Here is a 27,833-nt window from a genome sequence, read left to right on the forward strand (position 1 = left end):
TTTGGCTGTGTGAAATTCATGCAATTGTCTTTTTTATAGACATGTAAAACTCAAAGCAGTTAAAGTAATTTGAAACGATCCTCTGAGGAAATCAAAATTATAGACGGAATGATGTGAAAAGAAGATTGTTTATCAGGAACATACAAGACATCACAAAGGGTAGCACGGGAGAGGTATCCAGAAGGATCGACTGGTCCAACCACAATGAGGACTAATGTCACTATAGATCTAAAGCTAACAAAATGGTGCTTCATATCAATACGTTCTATTTATAGCACACTTTTCTGATGCAGTTAATTGAACAAAACGCTAGTATGATGTCAAATAGAAAAATAGCAAATTAGAACAGTTAAATGAAATGCTAATTAAATGAACAGTTTAGCAAAAGCTCCTGCATTAAGATAAGTTTTGAGGGAGCATTGACTTACACTGGCTGATTATTTTAAACCACATAACCACAACTCTCTGCTGCCTCATTTCAGAAGCTTTTTTTTTTCCATTTGAGCTAATTTATTTCAAATCCCCTGTACGCATATTTGTGGTGAGCTCATACTTATTGAGAATCCTATAGATACACACACACACATAATTTAAATTCCCTTTTGCCCGCTACAACCCTCCTTTAATATACCCACACCTGCCTTTAAGAGGTGGAGAATCTTTCATGTAATACTGATCCCCGCATTTGCATTAGCAGCAAATCCAGCAGAAGGTGCAACCTGACATGATTTCTCCAGTCACCATTTGCATGCTTTTCCTTTAAAGGAATATGCACAGAGGAAAGAGCCACACTTCACTGATTGCACGCAGGGTTCTGTCGAGATGACAGGCAAACTGTGCTTCCAGGCCCCTCTCCACGTTTGATAAAAAAAACATGCCTGTTCCACGATGCAGAGTGAGTCTGAAATGCGGCACAAACCACTTAGTAAATCCTGCCCTAAATGAGTTTTTTTTTTTTTTTTTTTTTTTTTTTCCCCCCAACTAGTTCATCCCAGTTGGTGTCACACATCAGTAGATCAGTGGGTCCTTGGCTGTCAACACACAACACCGTCAGCACGACAAATGCTTGTTAATTGGTTGCTTGATATCGATTTCCTAGCAGCCCCGTCAGTTTGTCCATATTAAATTTTAGCTTTGAGACATTAACTTGAGTGAAGCTGGTGAAGGAGGGTGTTTTTGTGTGTTTTCCGTAGCAGCAGAGAGAGTGAAAGTGTGACTCACAGAGCCGACGGCAGGCACGGAGACGGACAGGAAAAAGAGAGAGTTTAATGGCTCCGCACAAGCCACGAGCTGTAGAGCTAGACCTGTGGTGATTGGTTTGGACTATATTTCCAACAGCCCGTCACTCGCTAAAATAAACCAACAGTACTACCGTGGCAGAGGGGAAATTGCCCTGAAATGTCACTATTTGCTGACAGTGGAGCACTCTGAACCAGTAGCAGAGGCTATGTATGGCTGCGCTGTTCAGGATTTATTAAATAACATGTTGGTCCCACTCTAACACAAGTACGTAACTTTTCTGTTTGCCCTTTTCCTCACTCTGTCTAGTGGCTCTGCAGCTTCCAGAGGGCCTGCAGATGTTTGCCTGTGTCATCGCTGACATCATCGAGAGGTAAGGAATGAAGCTTTTTTTTTTTAATTTGAGAGTGTATGAGTGAGCAGCAGGTGGAGAAGTAAAGCCAGCAGCGTACCAACTTTAACTGCCGTGGCCACTTGGTTCTCATTAGGAGAGCGAGAGCTTTATCGTAATTCCCCGCCTTGGACTCAATCAGGGATTCAGCAGAAAATGAGACACGATTACGCTGTTTTAGGACAGAGCAGATATCACAGCCTCACTTGCTCGCAGTTGGAGGAGGGAAGAGATATTATTCTTGTTAATTACATCTTGTTTCAGTGTGAATATTGCCCTATTGCACACCGGCACTCGATCACACAGACACCTCAAAGTTTTTCCTCCTTCTTTATCCTGCAGTGAGAAGTGCTGCAGCATTAATGTGCTCTAAACCTAATAGTGTGTCTTTTTTTTTTTTTAACACTCTGTGGTTTGGCCTGCACCGGGCTTAATAAAGGGTGTACTTCAGTGCTCGGTAAACAGAAACACACATTCTCTTATGTGAGGGCTACAAGAAAAATCTGCTCTATTTTTCAATTTTTCTTCCTTGTTGTTGTCTCTGTGGTCTAACTTCACCTTCAGATGGCCTCTTGCTGTCTGGCAAGTGTTTTCTCAAAAAAAAAAATGGCTGCTATCATTAAACACAAAGAGTGGATTCTTCACAGAGGTGTTATGTCAATACTAACATGATTACGAGATGGACCCGATGAAGAATAGAGTGGCTGGAGCTGCCATAAGCTTTTCAATCTGGGAGGATATTTTATTTCACACAGGAAACTTGGATCACATCAGTTTGACTGTATTATTCTCTTCTTTCGCATGCCAAGACACATTTATTTACTATATTAAAGATAGAACTTTGATCTCGCTCAAAGACACGTTAGGCAGGGGGTTGTTTTTCTCCCATACCTCAACTATTTTATCTATCTTCTCTTTTTACTCCAGTATTTTGTTCACCATTTCTCCAGCTGTATCAGACCACTATCGCTCTATCTTTCTATCACTCTCTTTACAGCCATTTCTACGCTTTTTTTTTTTTTTTATCACAGAAAAGATGATAGAGTGAAGTTTTGATGATAGGGTCTGGTCTTATCAGTCCTGCTGCTATCAGACTGAGAGCTACCACCCTTTGAGGCAAGGCTTTTAAACCACACTACTGCGCATTTCACATTTATATGTTTGAATTGTCACTGTCCATCATGGAGCCTGCTAAATCGGCCCCATCTCTCCTAATGAGAGCAATTAGCGGACACTAATTGCTTTTCCCACTGTCTTCATACCTCGTCCTCTATCGCCCGTCTCTCTCTATTTTTCTTCCTCTCTTCGCCATCCACACGATTTCTCCCCCACACTGCGGCAGTGAAGATGGTTCTCACGGTTTCCCTTCATTAGGTCCTGCTATATAGTTTCCCCGAAGCTATTTAGCCACTGTCTGTGCTGTCTTACCGTGTAAGAATTTTCTTTGCAGTTCTAGTCTTTCCAGATTTAACAGATGGGTTCTTTGAATCCTGGATGAACATCAGTGCCTCTGAGAAGTACTGAATATCTACCATGTTGTGCACAGAGTGACAGGTTGAGTATATAATTTGAATGACATCAACTGAGTTTGAGCACTCCTGTCTCCCTATAAAAGAACAAAGTTGCTGCTTTTCAAACTAAATGATGGACAAACATGTTCGTCATCCAGGATTGTTTAACTGCCGTTTCTACCTCACAGGACATTTCCACAACAGCTTGTTTTTTGTTTTTGCAGTTTTTGAGTTTCCTTTTGGTTATAATATCATTCTGCAAACAAAAGTAATTGTAGAGATCTGGAAACATGGCCATATAACTACAACAAAGTCAGAGAAGACAAAAACAAGGGTCAGGCAATTATGCAGATTGTAAACACTTGTAAACACAACTAGATTTTAGACAGATTATCTGAACCACTTCAGTTTTGACCTCTCCTGAAATGTTGGCAATAATCCCTATGTGCACACAAATTTGTCAGGTACTGTAGTCCATCTTTTTTTTTGGCCCTTTTTATAATGGATAGCTCCACTACCAAGTCAAATCCAATGCCTCAGTTCGCTTAAATCTTGATCTGATGTGTATCTAACATACTGAAATAACTTGAGTAGCCTTCTAAATTCAGCACACCTTATTTTTCATCAGCTGCATGATTCATATAGTGCGGGCCCTGGTTCAAAACTGTTAAATTGACCTGCTTTAATTATTGATGTGATATTAAGGAAAGTTTAACTGGAGGAATGTGATTCTTGACGTTGACGTGATGCTGATTTGAGTTGAGAGAGAGAGAGCAGAGTGAAGCTTAATTTACCTCAGGAACAATCTTTGGCTGAGTGCAGACAGCGGCTTGCAGAGAGCACACAAACCCACAACAGCCAATTTTCATTTTGGCGTGCCATCAAGTGACTCAGGGAATTATCGTTAATAAGGTATATCCTACCGTGGGCTACATTGTTATTTTAAACGGTGAAAGTGACAGTCAGGGCCCGCTTAAAATAAAAGGCTGCGACTCTAAAGGTTTGTACACTGATAGTTGCTTAAAGGGAAAGACAGAGGAGATATAACAGATTTGCTTCGACCAGACTTTGTCGAATTTTGCCAAACTCTGTGTCAGGACAGAGTCAATCACCAGTGCAAATAAATAACTTTTCATTTTTATAGTGCTTTTTTATAGTGCTTTAGTGCTTTATATAAGTGCCTGCAGTGCAGAGTGTGGTTGTCATTAGGAAAGCAAGAGCTACAACACCAGCAGGCTGAAGTGGACAACCACAGTAAAGAAATGATCAGATTTTGATGACCTTTATAGCTGACATGATTCATTAAATTACATCCAGATTAGGCCCTTATTTGATACTTGGGATCGCCTCCGGACACCTCTAGCAAAAATTGTTTGGTTCACATATGCTTGGTTTTCTTCCAAACACAGTAACTTAGCTAAATTATCATTTCCAAAACTTTAACTTGATGGTAGGTATAATATTTTGCCACCGATGGGAAGGATGGCCAAAACAATGGCCCTAAAATATATAAGATCTAATAAACAGGAATATCCTGTGTCTTAGACTTTGTTTCATCCGTCGTTGGACCACCAAAGATGGTGGTTGGTCAAAAGTCTACACCCAAATTTAGTTTAGGAATTGGTGTGTAGACTGGGACATGTCCTGTGCTATTCTCAGTGTCTAATTTGTGAGGAAGTCAGATCAGAGTCTGCTGACTGTCACCCTCTTGCATTACATTAAAGGACCATTGTACTGAGAAAGATATGATAAATACTGAATGTGTGACTGATCGAATGAGCCTTGTCATGAGCTGTGTAGCTGCTGCTTGGGTCTTCTCTCCATGCTGCATGAAGTAAAGACATTTGATTCATCACACCGAGTCTGTAATTCTTCAGAGAATTAGCAACTCTCAAACTTCAGCATGGAGAAATTCTCTTACATAATACACACCCATAATATAAAAGTTGCAGTGTGTGGTGAAGCCCAAAAGCCTGTCTCTAATTCCTCCCAAGATGTCCAGTTGCCTTAATACATTGAGATATTGTGACCTGGCTGACTGAGACTCTTCAAAGACATACTTTGCTTTTGTGATGGCCACAAGAATGACAGTGTAAGTCGACAGCCACATCCCATCTAAGGGCTTATTGGAGCCCACGGTGAATCTGAGGTCAACACCATCTGGTGGCTCCTCACTGTATGATCTTCTATTTCGACACAGGGATGAAATTGCAACATTTGTCCAGAGGACCTTAAGGGACTCATGGTCTTGGTTCAAGTCTGTTTCCACTTCATACTGTAACCGGATAGAAAGTGCCATAGAAATCTCATTGGTTTTGATAACAATCTGAACACGAGAGCTCAGAATTTGTCTGATCCCTTCAAAGGCTTATCCCGCAGGTGAAAACTGTCTGTTTCTGGATGTTTAATCTGCCTCCCAGATGAAACTGCTTGTTGGGGAGAAACTAGGATGTTCTGCTGAGAATCATGTCAACTGTTTTATCTACCCCAAAAATGGAAAAATGAAATAAGTCAAGTATCTCATGTAAAACTTATCAATAATCAGTGAGATAGAGAAATATTTAAACCAGCCTTCGCAGCAGATAACATTTCAGAGCACTTTATTGTGGCAACAACCGAGCTCGCTGTTGCATTGATGAAAATGTAGCAAATTGGCCATCCTAATGTGGGTCTAGCATAGGATTGGAGGGTGGAGTTGGGAGAGAGTGAATGACAGTAACCTTTGGATGATAGCATAGCTTATGTCAAGGGGTTACCAGAGGTCCCAGGAGTTGGGCGGCTCTGCCATCACCATCACTGCCACAGCCCCTGGTACTTATGAGATGGGGCTGAGGTCCATATCAAAATGGGGATGAAAAGGCTAAGCTGGCCTCAGAGTAAGGAGCTTCAGTGAGAGGGACTGCTAAGTCTTAATGAGGACAAGCTGCTCTGAATTGTGGCCATACTGCAGTTAATACACTTAGCCCAAAAGACACACCCTTTACATATATACACTTGTACAGTCACAGTGTGCCATGCTTAATGTAATAAGCACTACATTTCTGTTTCAAGCATTAGCTCTCTCTCTCTGTGTTTGCAGGGTCATCTATTTAGAAACTAACAACTGGGGGAAAGACGGGATCATGTACTAATTTTTTTTAAACATTTACAATGAAACAGCATTACAAACTACGGCCCCCTAAATGACCTTAGAGTAGAGTCCAAACATTTCTGACTTCAAAGTGCTTTAAAAAAGAACTAAAACCAAAAATACATACATCAGAGTCACTAAAAATATGAAAAAAACTGGCAGATTAAAGCAAAATTTAAGAAGTAAAACTGGGGCAGAGCCATGGTTGCAAAGAGTCATCAGGATTTTAGCCCTGGCCTGGGAATTATTGACAAAACCCATCAAAGAAGACCCTTTATACAATAATAAAGCATATTTCCCTATAAAGACTCTAGAAGTGATCACCAATCAAAGATAATTTAGCAAAAGACAGAGCCCTTTGTAGTAAAATGGACACTTATATACAGTAGTTTTCAAGTTCAAAGGTTCATTGTTGATGTTGGGAACAGCAGTTTTCTTTACATTACAACATTATGGTAAATGGACTGTATTTTTATATGGCACGCTTTCTAGTCTTAATGACCTGCTGCTCACCAGGAGCGATTATACACACTCACAAACCGATGGAAGAGCCACTGGGAGCAATTTGGTCCAGTATCTTGCCCTAGGACATTTCCACATATAGGCTATATTAAAGAAATGCAGGGAATAGCATTTATTTACTTTGATATACCCCTCCCCCTCCCCTTACACCTTCGGCTTTGAAGGCAGTTACCATTAATATATACTAAAACATACAATCATCCAAAGTAGAGATGCTAAAATAAAACCTGAGCATTTTCAGATCGGTGGCCACTTGATAGTCTGCAGTCTAAATAACCATGTCCCCGTTTGTAAAACAGCAGTCCATTTATAATAGTGTCATCCTCCTTTATCTGATTCTCTCTGTGCGGTTTCATTTCATTCTTTACGCTCCCAGTGGTGACATTGTCATAGAAATTCAAAGACCTATGTACTCTGCTTTCACTAGTAAACAAAAAAGAAAAAGCTTTCAGAGTAAAAGAAAGAATTGGTAACTTGTGCAGGCAGGCAATGATGCATGTGCTGTCACTGTACCATATGTTTTATTGCCTTTGATGGTATGCCAGCTGTCTCGTTCTAGCTTTGAAAGATACTTTTATGAACTTCCTTCAGTATTTACTGCTGCTGCTTTTGTGACAGTGGAGGAATATAAAGAGAGTAGCAGAAGCAGGGTGTGTGGGGCTGTCGCCATGTCCTAATCCTGAGGACAGCACTAGCATTTAATGTTCCCTCTCTGTTCTGTTGGCACGAAAAACCCTGGGCCTCGACGTAGAGATGTTGGCCTGTAACATAATCCGAGGTCTTGTACTCTGATGTTTGGTGGGTGAATGACAAATTTGCTGAGCACACGAAGCCAAAGGGCTCCTGTTATTTGAAGCAAAAAACAATAGTGAAAAATGAAACACTCTTTTGCCTGACTAAAAAGGAGTCCTGTGGTCATTTGTCATAGATGTAACAAGACAATAGGGCTGCAACTAATCGTTAAGTCTATAGCATCTCTATAAAATGTCAAATAATTGTGGAAAAAGCTCAGCACAATTCCCCAGGACCTAAAGTGATGTCTTCAAATTGCTTCTTCTTTCAGACTAACCGTCCAAAACCCAGAGACTCTTCATCCACCATCAGAAATGTCACAGAAAAGCAGCAAATTCTTACATTTAAGAAGCTGGAACCAGCAAATGTTTGCCAATTTTGCTTTAAAAATGACTGAAATGATCAATTATCAGAATAGCAAAATAGCAACTCATTTTCTTTCGATGGCAGAATAATAATAATGTTTGTTATTTATATTGACCCAGAACTCCCTGTTAAGCAGTCATTATACTGAGTGAAATTAATTTAACTGAATTGATTTCATTATGATATGACATTTAATTGCAGTTCAAGGGGCACAGACAAGCTTTACATCCAAATGACACCTTCAGAAAGTATGTAATTAGTAGATTAGAATATGTAATTTGTAGGTTCAAGAAGATGGCACTCTTTCCTACAAATGGCGATTGTGAAACAGTTTAATACATGTTCATATATTGCCATATACTTACTAATAACAGATAACAACATGTGCTAAATGTGGCTACATTCAGTCCATTTTTATTGTTCCTGACTGAGCAGGGAAGCTGCTTTACGGAAGCCCTTGTTTTGTATATCGTAACTGCTGTTAGATTGATGAACTGCTGTGGCCACATGTCAATGCAAAGGTCATTGTATTTCCTTCGTCAGTGTTTGTTCACACAATTGAGGTCCCTAACCATTGACTTCATCTGCCCTTTCAGTCTTTAACTAATGATGACTTGTGATTCATGGTGGCCTGGTGGTTTACTCCAAATTACTCCAAGGCTCAAGTGTTGCACACTGAGGGTGAGGTCAGAAATGATTGGATGAGATTATGAGGACTGTAACCCGCCATTATCTTTGTATTTATTTAGGCCTCTCAATCACAACCTGTTTGCCAGAGGTACACTACAATGAACATATCATAAAATGACAGTCTCCAGAATATTCATTTTCCTACAACTGGCAGTTTCTCTAAACCCATTCACCAGTTACCAATTCCTTTAGTTTCAAGCGTTTCTGCAGAATAACCGTCAGCAGTAAATCTCCCTCTTTTTAAGACTACAGTATAATGAGGCCCACATTTCTGATTAATATAGAAACAAGAGTAGGAAGGAAGCTTTCCCAAAAATGGCCTTATAAATAAAGATACACCAGTGACTAAGCCTACACATTGACAGAGATGGCCAACCAGCCCCGGCGGACAGAGTATACTGTGATGAGTCAGGGGATTTACAATTTGTAACGGGCTCAAAGCACCGTCATAAATGGTGTCTAACATTCAAAGACACTGAGCTGATGGTGTCACAACAAATCACCATAATCTTATATAAATTTGTGGCAAAAACCAACTTTCTAAGGCTGAAACGAAAATAAACTATCTGTGAAACACTGCATCCTTTGTGCGTGCCTTTGAGCTTGTCAACAATGTTCCCAGCGTGGAACTTAAACAAAATACAGCTATCCATTAAAATCTTGAAGTGTATCAAACAAGATACAAGCTTTGGCCTGTTCCCCTTGTAGAGTAGCTTGTTATCTGCTCAGAAGCCTTGCAGTCATTTTTAACCTCACTTACTTACAGCGTGGCTCTAGGCAATGTAGATTTGCCTGTCTGTCCACTACTTTAGTTCAGATTGAAATTTCTCCACAACAGCTAGATGAATTTTAAGAAGCATATTGCAAACATTAATAGTTCCAAGAGGATGAATCCTGGCTATTTTGGTGATCCTCTGACTTTTCTTCTAGTCTAACAGCAGTTTGACACTTTTGGCTTTTCGTGAAATGTCTCAGCAACTGTGCGATGGATATTCCTGAAATTCAATACGGACATTCATGGTCCCCAAAGGATAAATCCTAATGACTTTGGTCATTGCCTGACCTCTCCTCTAGCACCACCAGACAGTCAAAGTTTTCACTTATCGTGTGAAATATTTCTACATCTACCAAATGGATTGGAACAAAACTTGGTACAGATATTCACGGTTCCCAGTTGATGAATACTAATTACTTTTGACTTAAGACTTTTCCTATAGTGCCATCATGAGGTTAACATTTTACACAGACAATTATGTTCCCTTAGGATGAATTCCTGAACTTGTTGCCTTGTGTTATCATAAAGTAAGGGTTATTTAATTTATCAATGACATTGATGACATTTCCATCAAACTCAGCTGTAGTTCGTGTTTAGTGCTTACATGTGAAACTAAGATAGCGAACTCAGTAAATGTTATACCAGTTTAAAATGTTAGCATTGTCATTGTGAGTATGTTAGTATTTAGCTGTACCTAAAAACAACCTCACAGAAGTTTTTCCAGCTTATCACGACTAGCATACTTTTAGTGACGCAATTTTTTAAGGGAGGGTAGAGAGTAAAAATGTGACAAATGTCTGAAAAATGTGGGACCAGCACTATCTTGACTGTCGGAACAAGAACGGGATTCGTTCAGGTCTGATCAGTAGGTAGAGATGGTGTGGAGGCAGTTGGGTTTGAAATGCTCATGTAGAGCTTTCTGGAGGAGTGGTGTGCTTGCATGTATGATTCAACAAAACATGTGATGGAAGATGCTCACTTGGTGATTCCACTGACATGCCGTACCTGTTTTCTGTCTCTCTCCATCATGTAATATCCAAGATAACTGTCAACGCAGCCCCTAGATAGCTCAAGTAACAGTCATGTCGGATGCAGTGTGTTGGTAAATTAAGGTACAGTATGCACACACAGCCCCCAGACATCTTCAGGTCCTTCACCGTAGTGATTTCATCCATCAGAATAGATTCTTCTATATTCCACATGGCAGGTTGAATCATTTCTGTGGGAGCAGCCGCCACAGCCCACAGCCTCCCAGGGTAAATGTCAACTCTACCATTAGGAAGGAGCCCAGTAGGAGCCTCCAAACGCCTCCTTGCCCTCACATCGTCACAGTCTTCACGGCGCCCACAGCACAGCTGAGCTGTAGCAACAGATCTGGGTGTAAGTGAGGGAGTGAGTGTGTCTGTGCCAGCCTGTATGTGTTTTTGTGCATATGTGCTCCATGGTTTTGTGCCTGTGCCTACTCTAGCGTCTGTCTTCTCTCTGGCTTATATGACATCCTGATATTCAAGGTATTCATATAGGGTATGAGCCCCCAGCTCACCAATCGAGCCACATGCAGTCTAATTAGCTCTCCTGCCAGGCACACTCTTACTTCGCACCTGAAACTTATCTTGAACCATAAAAATATCTCATCATCAGCGATCACCTGCAAACCCTATAGAAACCTGTCAGTATCAGTCAGGTTTTTGTGTTCCTCTTTGTCGTCTCCTACCGTCCACCCAGATGGAAAACGTGACACATCCTCATACCTAAATTAACCAACTTAAAGGAAGGGTAGGTGATTCTGGAGAAAGATAGTTCCCAGGTCGTCAAATATTGACGCTTTGGGTCAGTATTTAACCTGAATTCTAACCCAAAGCTTTCATTTAAGCTCTTTAAGCCCTTTAATCTTTCCCTACAGGTCTATTGCCAATGACCCCCAAAACGACATGCCAGTCCTTTGTCTTCACGTGGTTAACGTTGTTCGGTTCGGTCAAGTTCAGGTAACAAAACTACTTGGTTAGGTTTTAAAAACGATTGTGGTTTGAGTTAAAATAGGTGTGTGTTAGGTACGTTACGGAAGTTACAAAAACTCAAAGTTGACTTTCGGTTTACGCATGACACGACCAGCGGTCTCCTGGGTGAAAGTCCAGCGTTTGTATGAACCATCCGTCCACCCCACCTACTTTATCTGTGGACTTTTTTGGTGTTAAACTTCACTTGACTTCCTCCTTTGCGCCCGTCATAATAACTACAACCACTAGAGGCCACCACCCTACAATAAGCCGTAAATATGGTTTGTACTACGCTGCTTCCAAAGATGACCTGTACAACTGTTTTTCAGGTGAGGATGAGGAAGAAAAAAGACATGTTCAAGACTAAATGAGAGAGAGGAGAAAGATTAAACTTCCTGCCCAACACTCCATGCCAAATTTGTATTTGGAGTAGAGCATTTTGTCTTTATATTTTCTGTTATATTTGCACAAAGCAAGCTTACAGGTTAGATTACTTGTAGAGCAAAGCCAGCAGCAGCAAACAGCATATACATCTTATATACTCAGTCTTCTCCTTGTCATCCTAAGAGTTGAAAGCAGGAGAACAAAACACAAAACTGTCCTTATGAATACCCCAGGCAGTTTTATCAGGGCAAGTAATGGTCACCTCCTCGCAATGACTTGACACTGATGCTTTTTCAGGTGAATTTGATCATAGTACCAGGTAGTGCTAAAGTGAATCAGCCACACCTATGTCCCTCTGCAGCTAGCAGACAAAGGCCTGGATGGTGACCACAGAGAGACCTGCCAGTTCTATCTTTGCTAATCACATCTCATCTAGGGGGACATCATGTCCAGGCAGACTGGAAATCCTGAAAGGTGCTGACACTGTGTAATACAATATCTTGGCAGATAGCACCTTGGAAATTGCCAGAGCTGTCATGAAAATACAATTGATTCTCTCTAGAGATACAGTAAGAAAAAAAAGGTCACTTTGGCTGTAACTTGGACAAGACTGGGGCCAGATGGAGGTTGTGAGTTTTATTCTTTACATCTGGCCTTTGACTTCCAAATAAAATGTCAGAAAAGATAGTGATGAGAGCACTTTGAGGAAGGCGGTAGATGCTGATTCTGCCAGTGTTATCTTCGGCTGAGAACTTCTAATTTATGAAGAAATAATATAAACACATTTCCCTCTTCTCAGCAGTGTGTAGAAGAGATAGGCAATGCTTAGTGCTGAAGGTTGCAATCCCTCTTTTCCCCTCTGTTCTGTCTCCAAGCACTCAGACCGGCCATAATCGCTCTCATTTTGGATGCCACAGTCTCAGGCACATGTCCATGTAATCGCGGGCACAGAGAGCCATGTAATATTATGCACAGCCTGGAACGAACGTATTGGAAGAAAATTACATATGCTTTTAAAATGTCCTTTTCAGTAACTCTACTGGCATTGCTCTGGCAGATGAAGAACATAAATTGGACTAGCACAATGCACAAATTTGAAAGAATAAGAACAATAAAAAAAAAGTATGAGAGCATAATTTGATGTTCTGCTTTATGTGAACATTGAGAGCTGCAATTTAGTGTTCATGAAACATCATTGAGTGTTGGGAACCCAGCACAATGTGTGCATATAAAAAGACATTGTTCTATTATAAAAACATGAACATAGCTTTTGTCATGTTTTTTTCATATGTTGTTCACAATGATTATTCAGAATTGAAGTACTTCCTATAAAGAGAAGAGGAGAATGAACAGCAGCTAATATGAGAATGTCCTTTTTCGTTAGAGGATAAATGAAGGACAACTCAATCACCGGGACCCACCTCGATTCATCAAGCATTGAGAAAAGTCCTAATGAGTAGGCGTTCCCCAAAAATTAAATGAGAGATGTAATGATAGACGGCAGCTCAGAGAAATTATGACAAGGAGCATAAGAAGAGAGAGAAGGAGTCAAAAAGCTTGAGAAAATGAAGTGAGAGGAGAGACGCTGTGAAATGACTTGTGGGAGCAGAGTGACAGACGATGGAGAGACGCCTCAGGGACGAGCGAGAGAAGGATTAGATGGATGTGACCTCATCAATCAATACAAGAAAAGGTTTTTAGAATCGTTATTTTTCAGAGTTGACTTTTATGTCATGAGGATTGGAGCTAAAGAGGCAGTGGTGTAATGTGTTTGATAGATATTGTATTCCAAACTGGAATGAGCAAATGCAGCATGTACAGTAAATTGTTTCTTTGTGGGGGGGGGGCTTGGAAGTCAGTCGTTTAAAATGTATACATCAGGCTAATCTGTAAATTGTGCTTGATTAATCTCGAAGGCCCTCGACATATGTTTTCTTAATCACCTTGATACTCTTAGTGATATCATCCTACATAACCAAACAATTATTTACACATGAGAGATTTCTGTATTTGTGATGTCCCTTACTTCTCTGCACTGGCATTAAGCAACACTTGAATCAAAATGTGATGACGGTTGTTAATTTAAATGTCGTTTTGTCAGCAGTGTCAGCCAGTCTGTTCAAACCACACTTCCGTACACCCATCAGCCACAACATAAAAACCACTGACAGGTGATGTATATACCATTGATCATCTCTCTACAATGCAATGTTCTGATGGGAAACCTTGGGCCTTGGCATTCATGTGGATGGCATTTGACATGCATCACCCATCCAAACACCGCTGTGCACCAAGCACCCTTGGACCCTTGGACTCCACTGTTTACCATGTAGTCTCTAACTTTGTCTGTCTGCTGTTTGGTGCTGAGCACTGTGGGTGTTGGTAACCTTCTCAGTTAAAAAACAACACCTGGCACCTGTTAGCAAAAAACGACGTTGAGAGCAGTGAGCGTGAACCAACAATAAAGTTGTGGGCTACAAAACCAAAACAATGAGCTGAAAGATGTTAAACAGTCAATTGAGGCAAAAGAGACTGCAGAGTCAGGTAAAAATGATCAATGAACAACTCCTTTCCCATCACACATGGTAATTTGATCAATTTAGGTTATAGAAATACTGATTATGGCTGCTTTTACTTTAATTCTTACTTATAGTTAGAAATAGTTAAAAGTCCCTAAAAACAGTATTCACATGTTGGCTTCCCTTGACCCCCGATGATACGAGTAATTAACCTATGCAAGAGGTGAATAACTGTTTCAGTAAATGCAGCTTTAAGGAAGCTTTCTGTTCTTGTGGAGGCAAGATAGCACTTAATACTCCCATTATCTGTCCTCTCTGGCTCCTTATCCTGAATCCTGTCTTTACACCCCCACAGATCTGATAACCACTGTGTCAAACTAGATTTAGTTTTCTGTATTATTTTTTGAGAGATTAGATCTGTTTCTAGTTGTAGGCCTCGCCCTGAGTTTTCACCTCCTAGAGCACTATCAGCAGGGCTGCCATCACTTGTAATAACTGTTGCCATATCATCATTGTGTTTTGTTTAGTAAATTGGATTGCAGCTCTTTTAAGCACGCTCTGCTATGCTGTGCAGTTTGCGGCTCTATCTTGATAATGCTGTAGGCTTTTCCATAATGACCCGTGGCTCAGGCTTTTGAATAAATGCCATGACAAATAGATGAGATACACTCACAGAAATAGCAGTAATGATCTTGTTTTTCAGGGAGTTAAAGGATTATCTAATGGCATTACTAAAAACATCTGTCTAAGCATCAACCCGTGCTCGCCGCCTCACGTCTATCTGTTTATTCACTCCTGGCAGATGTTCAATGACTGCTGTTAGACGGTCATATTTTACATTAGGGGGTTTGTCTCCAGATTTTTCCTCGTTGAAGACAGACAGCCGAGTACTCCTGTGTCAATATGACAATGAAATATAATGAAATAGGCAGGGAGAGACACTGAGGTGGAAGAGATACACGACGAGGGAGGGAGTGGGGATCATTTAATCCTGCTGCCCAGTGCCCCATGCCAAATTTATTTTTGGAGGGGAGCGCTTTGTCAGGATATTTTCTATGTTATATGTGCAGAAAGCAGATTACAGATATCAGATTTGCTAATATTACAAACCCGCAGCGAACAGCTCATCTGTCTTATGGAGTCTGTCCTCCGCTCCTCATCCACATCACCCCTCTCTCACCTTCTCTTTCTCTCTGTACCCGACTTTCTGTATATTTCTCTCATGGTCTTGTGTAGTTAACACTTCTCATGTTCCTCCTGTCCCATTTTCCAACTTGCGTGTCCTGGACTTTAATTTTGCTCCTTTCTCCCTGATTTTCTATTTTTTCGTTCTCATTTACCTTAGCTGAACTCCATTTATGGAGGAAATGACGATGGTCCATATCTACTCAGCTAGCTGGTCACTTTTGGGTGAATCCTCTTTTCCCGGGCCAATCTGCTCTGCCCCATGCCAAAGCCCACTCACAGACACACAATGGCCTGATGTGGGCTGAGGTCTAAAATGTAATGGAATAAAAGATGAGCCATAGCCAGACGTAGGAATTAATTCACACATGTATTTGCATACAGGGAAAAGTAAGCTTGTGTCTGTATGTGTGTGTGTGTGCAAGTGTGCCACATATGCTCATTTGAGCTGTCTGCCCGAAGCGTATCAGTGGCAACTGTGCAAGAGCAGTGCTGCTGCACCTGTACCCACCTTGCTGACCTGCTTGTCACTTTGTTTCCTATGAGACCGGTCTGCTACCTCAGCTATTATTAGACTTCAGATGTAAAAATCTCCCTGGCAGCGCAGTCAAATAGAGTGTACTGCAACCTTCTTCTTCGACTGCTAGGAGAGACAGTAACAATACAGGCTGTCCTTTATGGAATAAGAATAGTGCCAAAGGTCTAGTGTAATCCGTCCTGTGTTTTTATTCACTGGGGTCAGTCAAGGTACATCACATTGGAGCACATTCGTTTAAAGCATTCTTTTTGAATGTAGAGTTGCTGATTCTCAAAAAAACGATAAACCGCTACCCTCTCCTCGTTTAATCCCTCCACTCATTTATATTGTCTTGCTTCACAGTGATTCATTCACGTCATTCAAATGTGTGCGCACAAACACACACAAAGGCGGTTTACGTCTAGTTGTGCCTGTGCGTAATGGCTCACAGCTGTTCTTTTTTTCCTACATAAATCAACATGCTCAAAATATGTTAAAACTCCCACTGTTAAGTCTTTTTTCTGGTGTTCTTCTGTTACCTGAACTATTTACAGTGCCATAATAAAAGTCAAGTTAGAGCAAAGTTAAAAATGAACGTTGGATACATTCTTAGCAATGGAAAGGTCAATCACATATAACAATTCTTTAACTTGTTCTCCGAAGGACACCTCTACCTGATATAAATGTCTGTACAAGGTCCAGTAGGTGCAGTTTAAAGACCTTGAATCGCTAAGAGGGATACAGTTAAGACCCTTATATGTTCTATTCCACAGTTAAAAGCCATTTTATTGAGATGGCAATGGCAGAGAAGATTCTTTGAAGAAGAGTAAACTGTATCAGATTAGCTCTGTGGATCTTTTGGAAACTTTTGACACTCCCCATTATATCATAAATAGGCACCGGAGCAGTTAAAGGGATCATCTGACTGTGCCCACACAAGTTTGGCACATCAGATTCTCTTCATTTGAAGAGATCGTGTCTTCATACCATGCTGTGTTCAAGAGGGAAAGCAGAAGTGAACTGAGATTCTCATTTAGTGCCTCCTAGCACACCAGGTGAAGCTGTCAAAGGTCCCGCGATATTTATATATAAACAGCATAAAGACAAAATTTGGGTTTGATGCAGTGAAAGAAGTGCACATTATGATGCATAGTGACACATAGAAAATAAACAATTCTACTCATTAGCTATTGCTACAACAACTTTCAATTGGCTTATTAATAAAATAGACGGTAAAAGTAATAGATGCATCAGTGCTGGTTTTGTAATTTGTACATGGAGAGAGGCCATCATGATTATTAAATGAACGATCATATAATTTAGGCACCTATTGGTATTGGCTGATTATTGGTGAAAATGGAAAACTCAGACCATACTGTCACATACAGTGTGTATACAATCACATATACAATCAGCCACAACATTAAGACCGCTGACAGGTGAAGTAAATAACATTGATTGTCTTGTTACAATCAAATGCACAGCCCAAATCTTGGGTCCTGGCATTCATGTGGATGCCACTTTACACATACCCCCCACCCAAACATTGCTTCAGACCAAGTACACCCTGTCATGGTAATGGCGCCCCCAGCAGGACCGTGGGCCCTGCAACACTGCAAAAACTGCACAGAAAACCACCTGGGGTATGTGACAGAGAGCTCAACATGTCGAACTGGCCTCCAAATTCTAAAATCCCAGTCACATCAACCATCCGTGGGCTGTGCTGGAACAAGTCCAATCCACGGAGGCCCCAGTGTTGATTGGACTTGGCTCTGACTCATTGAGGCATTGAAACAGGACCTCTGGGGGTGTCCTGTGGTGTCTGGCACCAGGGTGTTGGCGGCAGATACTTTAAATTCTGAGGGTTGCAAGGTGGGCCTATGAGGATCAGACTTGTTCCATTATGTCCCATGCAGGCTCAATCAGATTGGGATCTGGGAAATTTTGAGGCCAGGTTGATGCCTTGAGCTCTTTATCATGTTCCTTTAGCCATTCCTGAGCAGATTTTGTGCTATGGCAGGGAGCATTGTCCTGCTGGGCCACTAGGAAGTGCCATTACCATGAGGGGGTGTACTTGGTTTTTAGCAGTGTATGGGTGGTTGATACATGTCAAGTAGCATCCACATGAATGCCAGGACCCAAGGTTTCCCAGCAGAACATTGCATTGTAACATGATATTTAGGTCACCTGTCAGTGGTTTTAATGTTGTGGCTGATCTGTGTATGTTTTAGCTAGTTATGTAACGTGCTTGTTAGCCACCTGCATCAGCAGGTGTCTTACTATAGTATTTTTTACTGTAAATGTTAATATGTGCATGGTGAAGTTCACTTGCCTATTAACAGCTGCAGATTAACTATGATGTGAGAAAGACCCCAGTCTCTTTAGTTGTACTCTGCAGGATATTTTCTAATTTACTGTATATTAATATGTCTTTGTGTGGATACCACAGAACTCAGATAACACAATGAGTTGGCCAGACATGTAAAGAAACACATGGTAAAACTGCGTATTGTTAAAATGCACTCTAGAGGATGCTGAGATAGTCCATCTGAGCCTTCACTGAGTGAGAGGCTGGATAGATTTCCTATCCATCAAGGTCAACATATTCACAATCCTGCTTGGCAATTTAGAGTAACAAAACCATTTGTATGTGTTTGGAGAATGAGAGAAAAGTCAGAGTCCCTGGACGCAACCCACGCACCCACCGGGAGTACATGCGAGCTTCCAATATAGAAAGGGCTTTGGCTGAAGATTAAAGCAAAAACTGTCTTTTGTGAGAGGACAGTGCTAACTACCAAGCTATTCTGCTGCCAGAGTAACATATGGTTCGTTGCTGGTATTCCCCATCATAACTTTACATCATTAGACGCAATCAGATGGCAAAAGCTCATTTTGTACCATGGAAATTACCATTAGATACCGATGCCACAAAAGAAGTGACATTTACTTTTGACCCCAAAGGATGCAAAAACTTAAAAATCCTGGAATGCTTGGAAAAGCTCTAATTAATTTCTCACCCATGTTGCACTTGGCTAGCAAAGATACTGCAGAACAAATTAAATCACATCAGCGGGGAAATAAGGAAACATGCAAATAGGCAAATTGGATGAGCCCACCTGATAATGGCAGATAACTGTGAAAAGTTCACTTGTTGCCATTTTTTTCCCTTTTTTTTATGTCTCACTGGCTTGTTGACCATCCACACACTTGCCAAGCAAATGCATAAATGCATGACAATCAGCACTAATGCAGCTTATGAGAGCCTGTTATTCTTCTTAAATGGGCTTGATTGCACTCAGCGCATCAGGATAGTGAAGCATCATAAGAGTCATAAGAGGTTTTGTTTTTACCTCTGTCTCCTTCACATTAGCAGACCAGTAGGAAAAAATGGAGGTCGCAAAGTCAAGCAGTAACATTTTCACTTCATTCTCCATTCGGTGTTGCTCTTTAGCAAGGCACTTAACCCCGTTTCCGGTACAGTTAAGGTGGAGTGGTGGACACGAAAACATAAGTATTTGAGAGAGCCTAAACATAATGCTCATTGTAGTGCTGTTAAATACTGACAAAATTAATATGTTTGACTCAGTGCCTCAATATTGATGTGATTGATGTGTGAGTGTTTTGAATATGCCTATCGTTTGTGTTTTCCCTCGGCGTTTAATCTAAATTAAGACTGAAGTTTGAGAAAACAGTGTTGTTGATACAGTGAAGTCAAGCAGGTAGACTGATTAACTGTTCAAACAATTTAGCAGAGCAATGACAATTATTTAGAGGACAATCCAGACATAGAAAAAGTTTGCTGACAGCCAGTGAAATCGCAGGGGGGGTGTTCTTTGATTACTTGTTTTGTGTTTTATCTGGTGCCAGTGAGTCTTTGGTTTATTTTTCAGCATGTAGCCAGTTTTTCATTATAGCTGACACTTTTGAGAATAAGTTCACCCAAAAAAAAAGGAGGGAAATTTTGTCATTATCTACCCATCCCCGTGGCGATGGAAAATCTGTTGTGGAAAGTCATTTCTGGGGCTTCACAGCAAAACAGCATTGTTGCATCTCTCCTAAACAACTAAAGTAGATGGGGACTCGTTTTGAAAAAAACAAACACTTTTTTCACACAAATGGCTCCGTACAGCTAGCTCTGCATAATCCAAGTCTCCAGAAGCCCTGAAATCCCAAATTGATTTGAAAAGATGTTTACACCCTTTTTTAAGCCAAAATCTTCACTGTTGCTGCTAAGCTAAAAGTGTAGCTCGCATCCCCTCTGAAGTGGGGCTTCCAGAGACTTGGACTCATACAGCTTATGCCAGACAAGCTGTATGGAGCCATTTTATGTTGTTGTTTTTTTTTCGGTTGACTTTAAAACAACATCTACAGAATGCTATAATGCTGTTTTGCTGGGAAGCTCCAGAAATATTTTGTGGACTATGAAACCTCACCCAACTTTCCACCGGCATGGAGGTGTGTAGATAACAACGAATTTTCATTTTTGGGTGATGTTATCCTTTCAGCTATAGTTAAACAAATCATGGCAACTGTCTATAAATTATAGCAACTATGGAAGTATCTAATAAAGTGCATTTACAACTTTAAACATGTCTGGCACATTGGCATCATTGCTTTGAGTACGTTTTTATTGCCTGCATCAGAGATAAGCTTCAAACTTTGATAAATCTCTTTAAGTGTGACACTGGGAATGTATAAAAACCACAGCTGTCTGAATAGAGGACTGATATTATATAAGACACCCTCCAGGTATGAACATTTTAAATGTGTCAATGTGTGAAGCGCTGTTGCTTAAAACCCAGACAGTCCATTTTCCCTGAATAAAGAACGCTCCTTCAAACAAACAAGTGGATATTTACATCCAGAAAATGCATCATTTATCCTTTTTGTTCCGCCAGCCCATTAAATGATGCAACTTTGAAATGTTCGGAATTGCATATGTTAGTTTTTTATGTAGTCATTGAATACAAGGGTGTCCATGTAAGCGCCTTTTTAAACTGTAATGCTTTCTCAAACTGAGGAGTAAAACTGAGCGTCAAAGTGAAAATTACCTCCAACTTCCCACAACACTGAAACCTTAATAAACCTCAGTTATTCAAACACATCCACCATGTGTTTGAATAACTGAGGTTTATTAAGGTTTCAGTGTTGCTTTAGTTCAATTCAGTCTAGTAATTTTCATCAGCAAGATGAGTGTAATCTGCGACAGAATGGCTCTGTGGGTGCTAATAGGACGGTTCGGAGACGGGAGAAGTTTTTCATTCTCTTTGTCTGCCGCAGCATCTCTGAGCTGTAAGACTCCGGTGCCAACAAGTTCCTCTTTCATGCCGGCATCAGAAGAAATTCCTGTCAAAGTCGGAAAAGTATATCATCTCCAGAGGACGGGAGCAGAAAGATTAATCTGCTTTCATGCCTATGCTGCAACACTAATGGAGATGAGTGAGATGTTATTTGTATAAAACATACCAGCTGCTGAACCTGTTTATAGGCAGTGAAACTGTCCGCTGGCACTCGATCCACAGTGTGCATATGTACTGTATATATGCAGTCTGCTCCTACACTTGTGTTTGCAGCCCACACCAGCACAGTGGTTTTTATAACAAAGATTCCAATCAGTTGGCAATTTCTCACACATATTGAGCCGTATGCTAAAGAGCTAATTAACAAGGGCTGTTATGGAGTTCAGAAGCTTCCCTGACATCTTAATTAGATCTTAATGACATTTCAGTTGCAATGGCTGAACAGAGTACCCAAAGATGAGTGAAAACCGGTGCTGATATACAGAAGGAAACGGGGGAAACAGGGAAAGGGGACTGATACTAGAGATGAGCACAAGCAGGACGGAGAGGAGAGGAATAAATGAAATTGAGGAGGCTTTGGAGGACATTTGTGCTTCATATATATATGTCCACCAGTCATATAGTTCGGCCTGTGTGAGATAGAGAAAGAAATAGAATTTGATTAGCATTGATACAGTTTTCACTCAAAGGTTCTTTCATTCTATCTTCCCATCTTCCCTGTTTTTCCTCCCTCCCAGTGGGATGTGGGACTATATGCTGCCCAGTAATTACTCTGCCCATGTCCCAGTAGCGTCACGTCTCTGATGGGCCTCTTAATCAGATTCTTAGCATTTATTACCATGAAATTTCAGTGTACTCGCTCAGGAAATGACTAGAATATGCACTGCACTGCCAATGGAGATAACATGATAATGGTATTTCTGGCAGATAGATTGCTGATTAGATTCAATAATCTTCTGCAGTGCTGTGTTTTGCATCGTAGATGGTTCTGCATGGTCTGCAGTGGATTGCAGAGGATAGTCTCTCTCTTTTTTACTGGTGGGCAGGCTGTGTATTTTTAGCAGTAAGGTTGATGCACGTTTATGCAACTCCAAACAAAGTCAGCAGACTGTGATGAAATTACAATGGGCTGCGGTGAATGAGCAAACTAGCGCATGAGTTAACAGAACTCAAACTGGCCATGTGATTATATGATTTTTAGTAACCCATAATTACCATCCTGCTGTCGGCCGCTTACGCACGTGAACGCAGCGCAAAGAGACGCCGAGAAAATCAACACCTTGACAAGAGCGGGGATAATTGATTCAAATCTTCGAAGGCAAATATTTATTTACCAGATGAGTCGCTCTCTCCGTGTTTTCCTGGGCTCAGCTGGCCTGCGCTGCCCTTCACTCGAGAGCAGCCATTAGAGAAAAAGGGACAGGGAAATAGGGAGAGAGAGAGAGAGAGGCAGCAACACAGAAAACTCTGAAACAATGATGAGGGGCCCAGAGAGAACAAACCAGAGATTACATCAGAGAAAATGAGGGAGGAAAGGCTAAATAGAAACTTTGTCTGAAGCCTCTGCAAGGAGCAGAGCGAGGAATAAACAGAGAGAGTGGATGTGGGTTGAAAGATTGGGCAGCAGGAGACACATTACTAAGAGTCTGTTGGTTGCTACAGATGCTGTTCTGTGTGCAGCCATGTCTGTTTATCACTTCCCTCCTCTCCCCGAGCCCTCTGTCTCATCTCTATTCTACCCCTTCTGTCTAGCCTAAATCTGTCAGAATACAGCCACGAATACCTGGCAAAAACTACCATTTACAACCACCCCCTCGTCTACCCATCTTTCCTCCGCGACAATGCCTCAAGCTTCTCTTCATTTGGGCTTCCTCCCTGTTACTCTCAGCTTTTATTCATTTTACTAAGCCTTTATGGGTTTACTTAGCATTTCATTCCCCCATAAAGGACAATAAAAGAAGGAGCCTGTTTTTCTGTAGTGCAATCTGCAATTCATTCCAACAGATCTGGGTGCACAGATGCCTGTGTAATTTGGCACTTTTCCTCTCAAGGAGGCCATGATTTTTGTTCTATTACAGCCGCAAAGTGGAACGTCAGGCCCAAGTGGTCTGTGCTACGCGCTGTAACCTACTTGTGGCATAAAGCATCTAGTCTGAATAGTTTTTCTTCCAGTGCTACACTAACTGTTGCTGAGGCAGTTTCTGCTCTTCCAGGCAGATGCGCAGTGAATCCGGGCCATAGATAGACTAACAACGGCCCCCACAATCTCTAATCTGCTTATGTGTACCAGTCCGAGCCCTCATCTCCTGCTTCTTCTTCCCTTTGTGTACCCTCCTGTCCGTGGCCAGACTGACTGGTGACCTATTAACCCTCATCTGGCAGGGCTTTAAATACCAGACGGCTTGTGCCGCACTTGGGTCTTTGGCTGCCAGTCATGAGGAGCAAAAGAATAGGAGTGTGTTACCCTGATACGCTGTGAGTCACTCATTGACTGACAACACTGTCAGATACTATATAGTGTACTCTATCTGTAGCAAGCGGATAGCGATTGATCTTATTCAGCCCCTCTCATAATCACACCGTGCTTGGCATGCTATGTGTATTGATCGCTATGGTAAGGATCGTGACAACATGCACATGGTCTGTCACTGTGCTGATTAGCGTCTCTGTGTGTGTACACCCAAGGTTCACGGAGGCGGATACCATCGTGATGGGGGACGTGACGTACGGGGCCTGCTGCGTGGACGACTTCACCGCCCGAGCACTGGGAGCCGATTTCATGGTGCACTACGGCCACAGCTGTCTCAGTGAGTGTTCTTACCTGTCTGTGTGAATGTTTGTGCCTCTCCTTCACTTTGCATGCAGATTATACCACAACGAGGAAGTGAGCAAGCATCAAGGACTCCCACCTGAACACACTGCGCTGCGAGAAAGAGAAGTCAGAGCACACACCAACAGACGGAGCTATCGATCAGCGGAAAACATAACCAGCCCAGCTGTAGTACGGAAGGCATATCAGACCTTTGGAGCCTGGACATCACATTTAGCCTGCAGATCAATGGGGAACATGCATTAGAGCCGTCCTTTGAAAACCTCATGCAGTTCTTGAGGACCTTCACCATCGCCCTCGCTGTCTGTCTCTTGCAGAACATGGGAGGAAATGCTAAATCAATAGTTTTGATATATCCCTGCCAGAACAACCGCACCTCTCCCAAATACCAGAAATGACCAACAGAATGTTAATACACTGAAAAGCTCTCCCTGTGTCGGTTTGTACTTTTTTTGTTTGTGTTTGTGTGAACGATATTTGTGAAGGAGTTATGTGAGCGCATGCATGTGTTTAGATGTGTACACATTCCCATTTACACCCCGAAAAAACCAACAGAGGCAGAGATAAAGACACCAAAGATCAATTCTTTGTGAGTTGTGAAGTTAGATCAGATGATTTATGGGAAATGGAGCCAACTTCAGATTCTCAACTAATCGAGTGTGCCAGTGCATATGTGATTCTGACCTTCATCACACAATCACTGGGACATCGTCAGACACCTGTGGGAGATTAAAGACACTGTGTTCTAACTGATTCATAGAGAAACTGTCTGTCCTTCCCTCCTTTATTCCCCTTTTATTTCCTCTGCGGTATCTACTTTTGAATAATGGTGCCATCTCAACTTTCGTCATAATAATGGATGGACAGTATGGATAACATCATAAAACCATGTTTTTGCATGTTTAAAAGTGATAATAATATTTGCTGCCATGAGCCGTGGGGATTTAATTTAACCTCAGTGAGGCTGAAGCATTTTTGTAGGTGAATATCTGACTAGTCTGAACAAAAAAACACAGAGATAAAAATGGAAATGATAAGAGAGTGAGTGGGCAAGAGAGAGAGGAACCACAATGCTACTTTTTTTTTCCCCTTCTTCTTTCATTGTGGTTACTTACCAAAATGGAAAAGCACCTGGAGAGAAATGAAGCTGGCAAGAGATGACACCCTTGCTCAGATAATGCCAGGCCAGCTGCCATAGCTGTGAGTGTTACTGGAGTTCCGTCCACATCATAAACAGGTGCTCACTATTTTGGTTGAATGACTCATTTTAGAAGAGCTTTGTGAAGCAAAACTTACCCGAGGCCCCAACTTCAGTTTGAGCTTGTGTTATTTATGTGGACCAGCATGACACTTGGGTTTGAATAACAGGCCAGTTAACACTTCCAATCCATAGACGCGTGTCCTACCCAGTAATATAAGGTGGGCTCCAAGGCTGTCCTCTTCTAAAACTATTGCTTTTAAATGTGCCTTTCAGTCTTGTCCGCCGATATTAATTAATTAATTAATTGTTTTTCTTTTATTGGTTTCAGTTAGGGCTACAAAATTAATCCGAACTTTATCCAAAACCACAAATGGCCAATTGCAATATCCAAATTGCAAGGAGCTGCAATTTTATGATAAAGGTAAAATGTGTGAAAAAACAGCATTATAATAAAATACTGTAGTGCTGCAGAGATGCCCTGGCCCACAAATCTTGTTCTCCAGATGTAAAAACACATGATTGTTTGGTACAGACCCCAACAATTGTCACGTCATCATGATTTTAATAGTTTTTTCAGGGAAAATGAAAATTGTGATTCAAACGACCGACAGATTGTGCAGCCCTAGTTTCCTTGTGTCTTTATTTTTTCATTGGTCAGTTGTTTATCTTAATTATTTATATTTAAGCTTATGGTCAGAATGTTTTTTAACATTTATTATTTATGTGTGTGTTTTATTTATATTTCTCGCATGTTTTACATTTTACATTGTTTTGCTTTACACCATCCACATAGTTCTGTCGCTGCAGCCTCCGCGGTAGCCCACGCTCTATGCAGCACATTGTGTTTCCACCTGGAATGCAATGTGCCACATAAATAACATTTTTCTCGATTACTTGTGTATTATTAGATATATTTTACTTATTTTATTCCACAGGACACATTACACCCCATGAAAAGGCTCTATAGCTGCATTAACACAATAAGCCTGCAAGTCACATTTCTAATGTATTGCTCAGATTATTATTGTTGTTCCCTCTGAGCCTTCTGCTCCCCTCTGCACACATTGAAATTATTGCAGTGGACAATATAATGGTCAGTAATTTGCCACAAGAAGTTAATGGCCCATCTAATGAAAACTATTTGTGTTTTTTAGTTCTTTATACATTGACATTTTTAACATTAGAAGATACAGTTCAGGTCAGCAGTTTTCCATAATGTATGCCCATAGAAATAGATAAACAACAACAAAAAAGATGTTGACCAAAAAGGTGTACGCTGAAACTTTAGCTTATGTTACCGTCCCTTGTACATGTCATATAAGTGTCTCATATTTTCGTAGGCTACACATAAACAAAACGTAAGAAAAAAAGGTTGAAAACTTCATGAACAAAATGGTCATAGCAGAATATTATATTTGCCCACCACCTTTTGATATGTAGATAGATTTCTCTGTTCTGAAAGTGTAAGACTTAAATGGAAACCACTCACTCACACTTGAAATTCAGGTAGAGCACCGTCACAGTTCACCAACCATTCCTAATTGATTTCTCATATCGTATAACAATGATAAACAACAACAACAAACAATGAATACCAGGACACATTGACATGCATCATCACCTGTTCCAATCATCTGGTTGCATCTGGTGTTCGATCCAGTTTCTTTTATATTGAAAAAACTCCAAACATAATAATGGGGCTTACAGTCTTATTTTCACCCACAGATCACCTCCATTACCACTGTCCTCTCAGACTTGCATCAGATTTTGCATTAGTGACGTAAACGTTCGGATATACCTAAAGTCTCACTGCGACAAATTGTGCATAGCTCCTTTCAGGACTATATGTTTAAGGTGCCAAATGAGTGCTGTATTATTCATACAACTGTCTACATGCACAACATAGCATGGAACTGCTAGTGCGTATTGATTGGTAAACAAGCCATTTGTAAACAAGCAGGTATGACATTATGTCCAACCTTTTCCAAGTCCTGTTTGTTATGACTGTGCCTGCATATTTGTTTATATGGGTGCTAATAAGCAGCTCTACTGATTGACCTTACTGCTATAATGCACAGATGAATCAAACCACTGATGGGTCAAGTGAGTCCTGTCCATCTCATTGACTGTGTCTCTAATTGCAGAGTCTAAGTGCTCTCAGGCTACCATGCTAATGCGAACACAGATCGATGTCACTTTTCTTTGCCCTTTACGTTTTGGGAGTGCCTCTAAACAAGCAACAGACAGCTGTAAGCCTTAGTCTGGATTTTCTTGTACTCAACCCCTCCAACCCTTTTTAGCCTCATGATATATTTAACTCCTTGGTTTCTCGCTCAACATGTGGCCTGCAGTCAAGCCTACCTTTTAAAATCCCTATCCATCCCTCTCTGCACAGATGTGAGCCCATTCATCACTTCTGTTGCCAGTTAATTGACAGCCCACCCACCCCAGCCCCCAAATACACATCCGCACACACACACACAC

General features: G+C 41.1%; 1 protein-coding gene across 1 annotated transcript in view; it reads left to right on the plus strand.

Moving 5' to 3' along the window:
- dph1 (diphthamide biosynthesis 1) overlaps positions 1–27,833 on the plus strand; it is a 60,898-nt gene that overhangs the window by 12,283 nt on the left and 20,782 nt on the right. Inside the window, exons 3-4 of the mRNA XM_073493438.1 lie at positions 1,549–1,612; positions 24,004–24,125. Coding sequence (XP_073349539.1) covers positions 1,549–1,612; positions 24,004–24,125 — 186 coding nt within the window. The remainder of the gene's footprint in view (positions 1–1,548; positions 1,613–24,003; positions 24,126–27,833) is intronic.

Source organism: Pagrus major, chromosome 2, assembly GCF_040436345.1.
Source record: "Pagrus major chromosome 2, Pma_NU_1.0".
Lineage (NCBI taxonomy): Eukaryota > Metazoa > Chordata > Actinopteri > Spariformes > Sparidae > Pagrus > Pagrus major.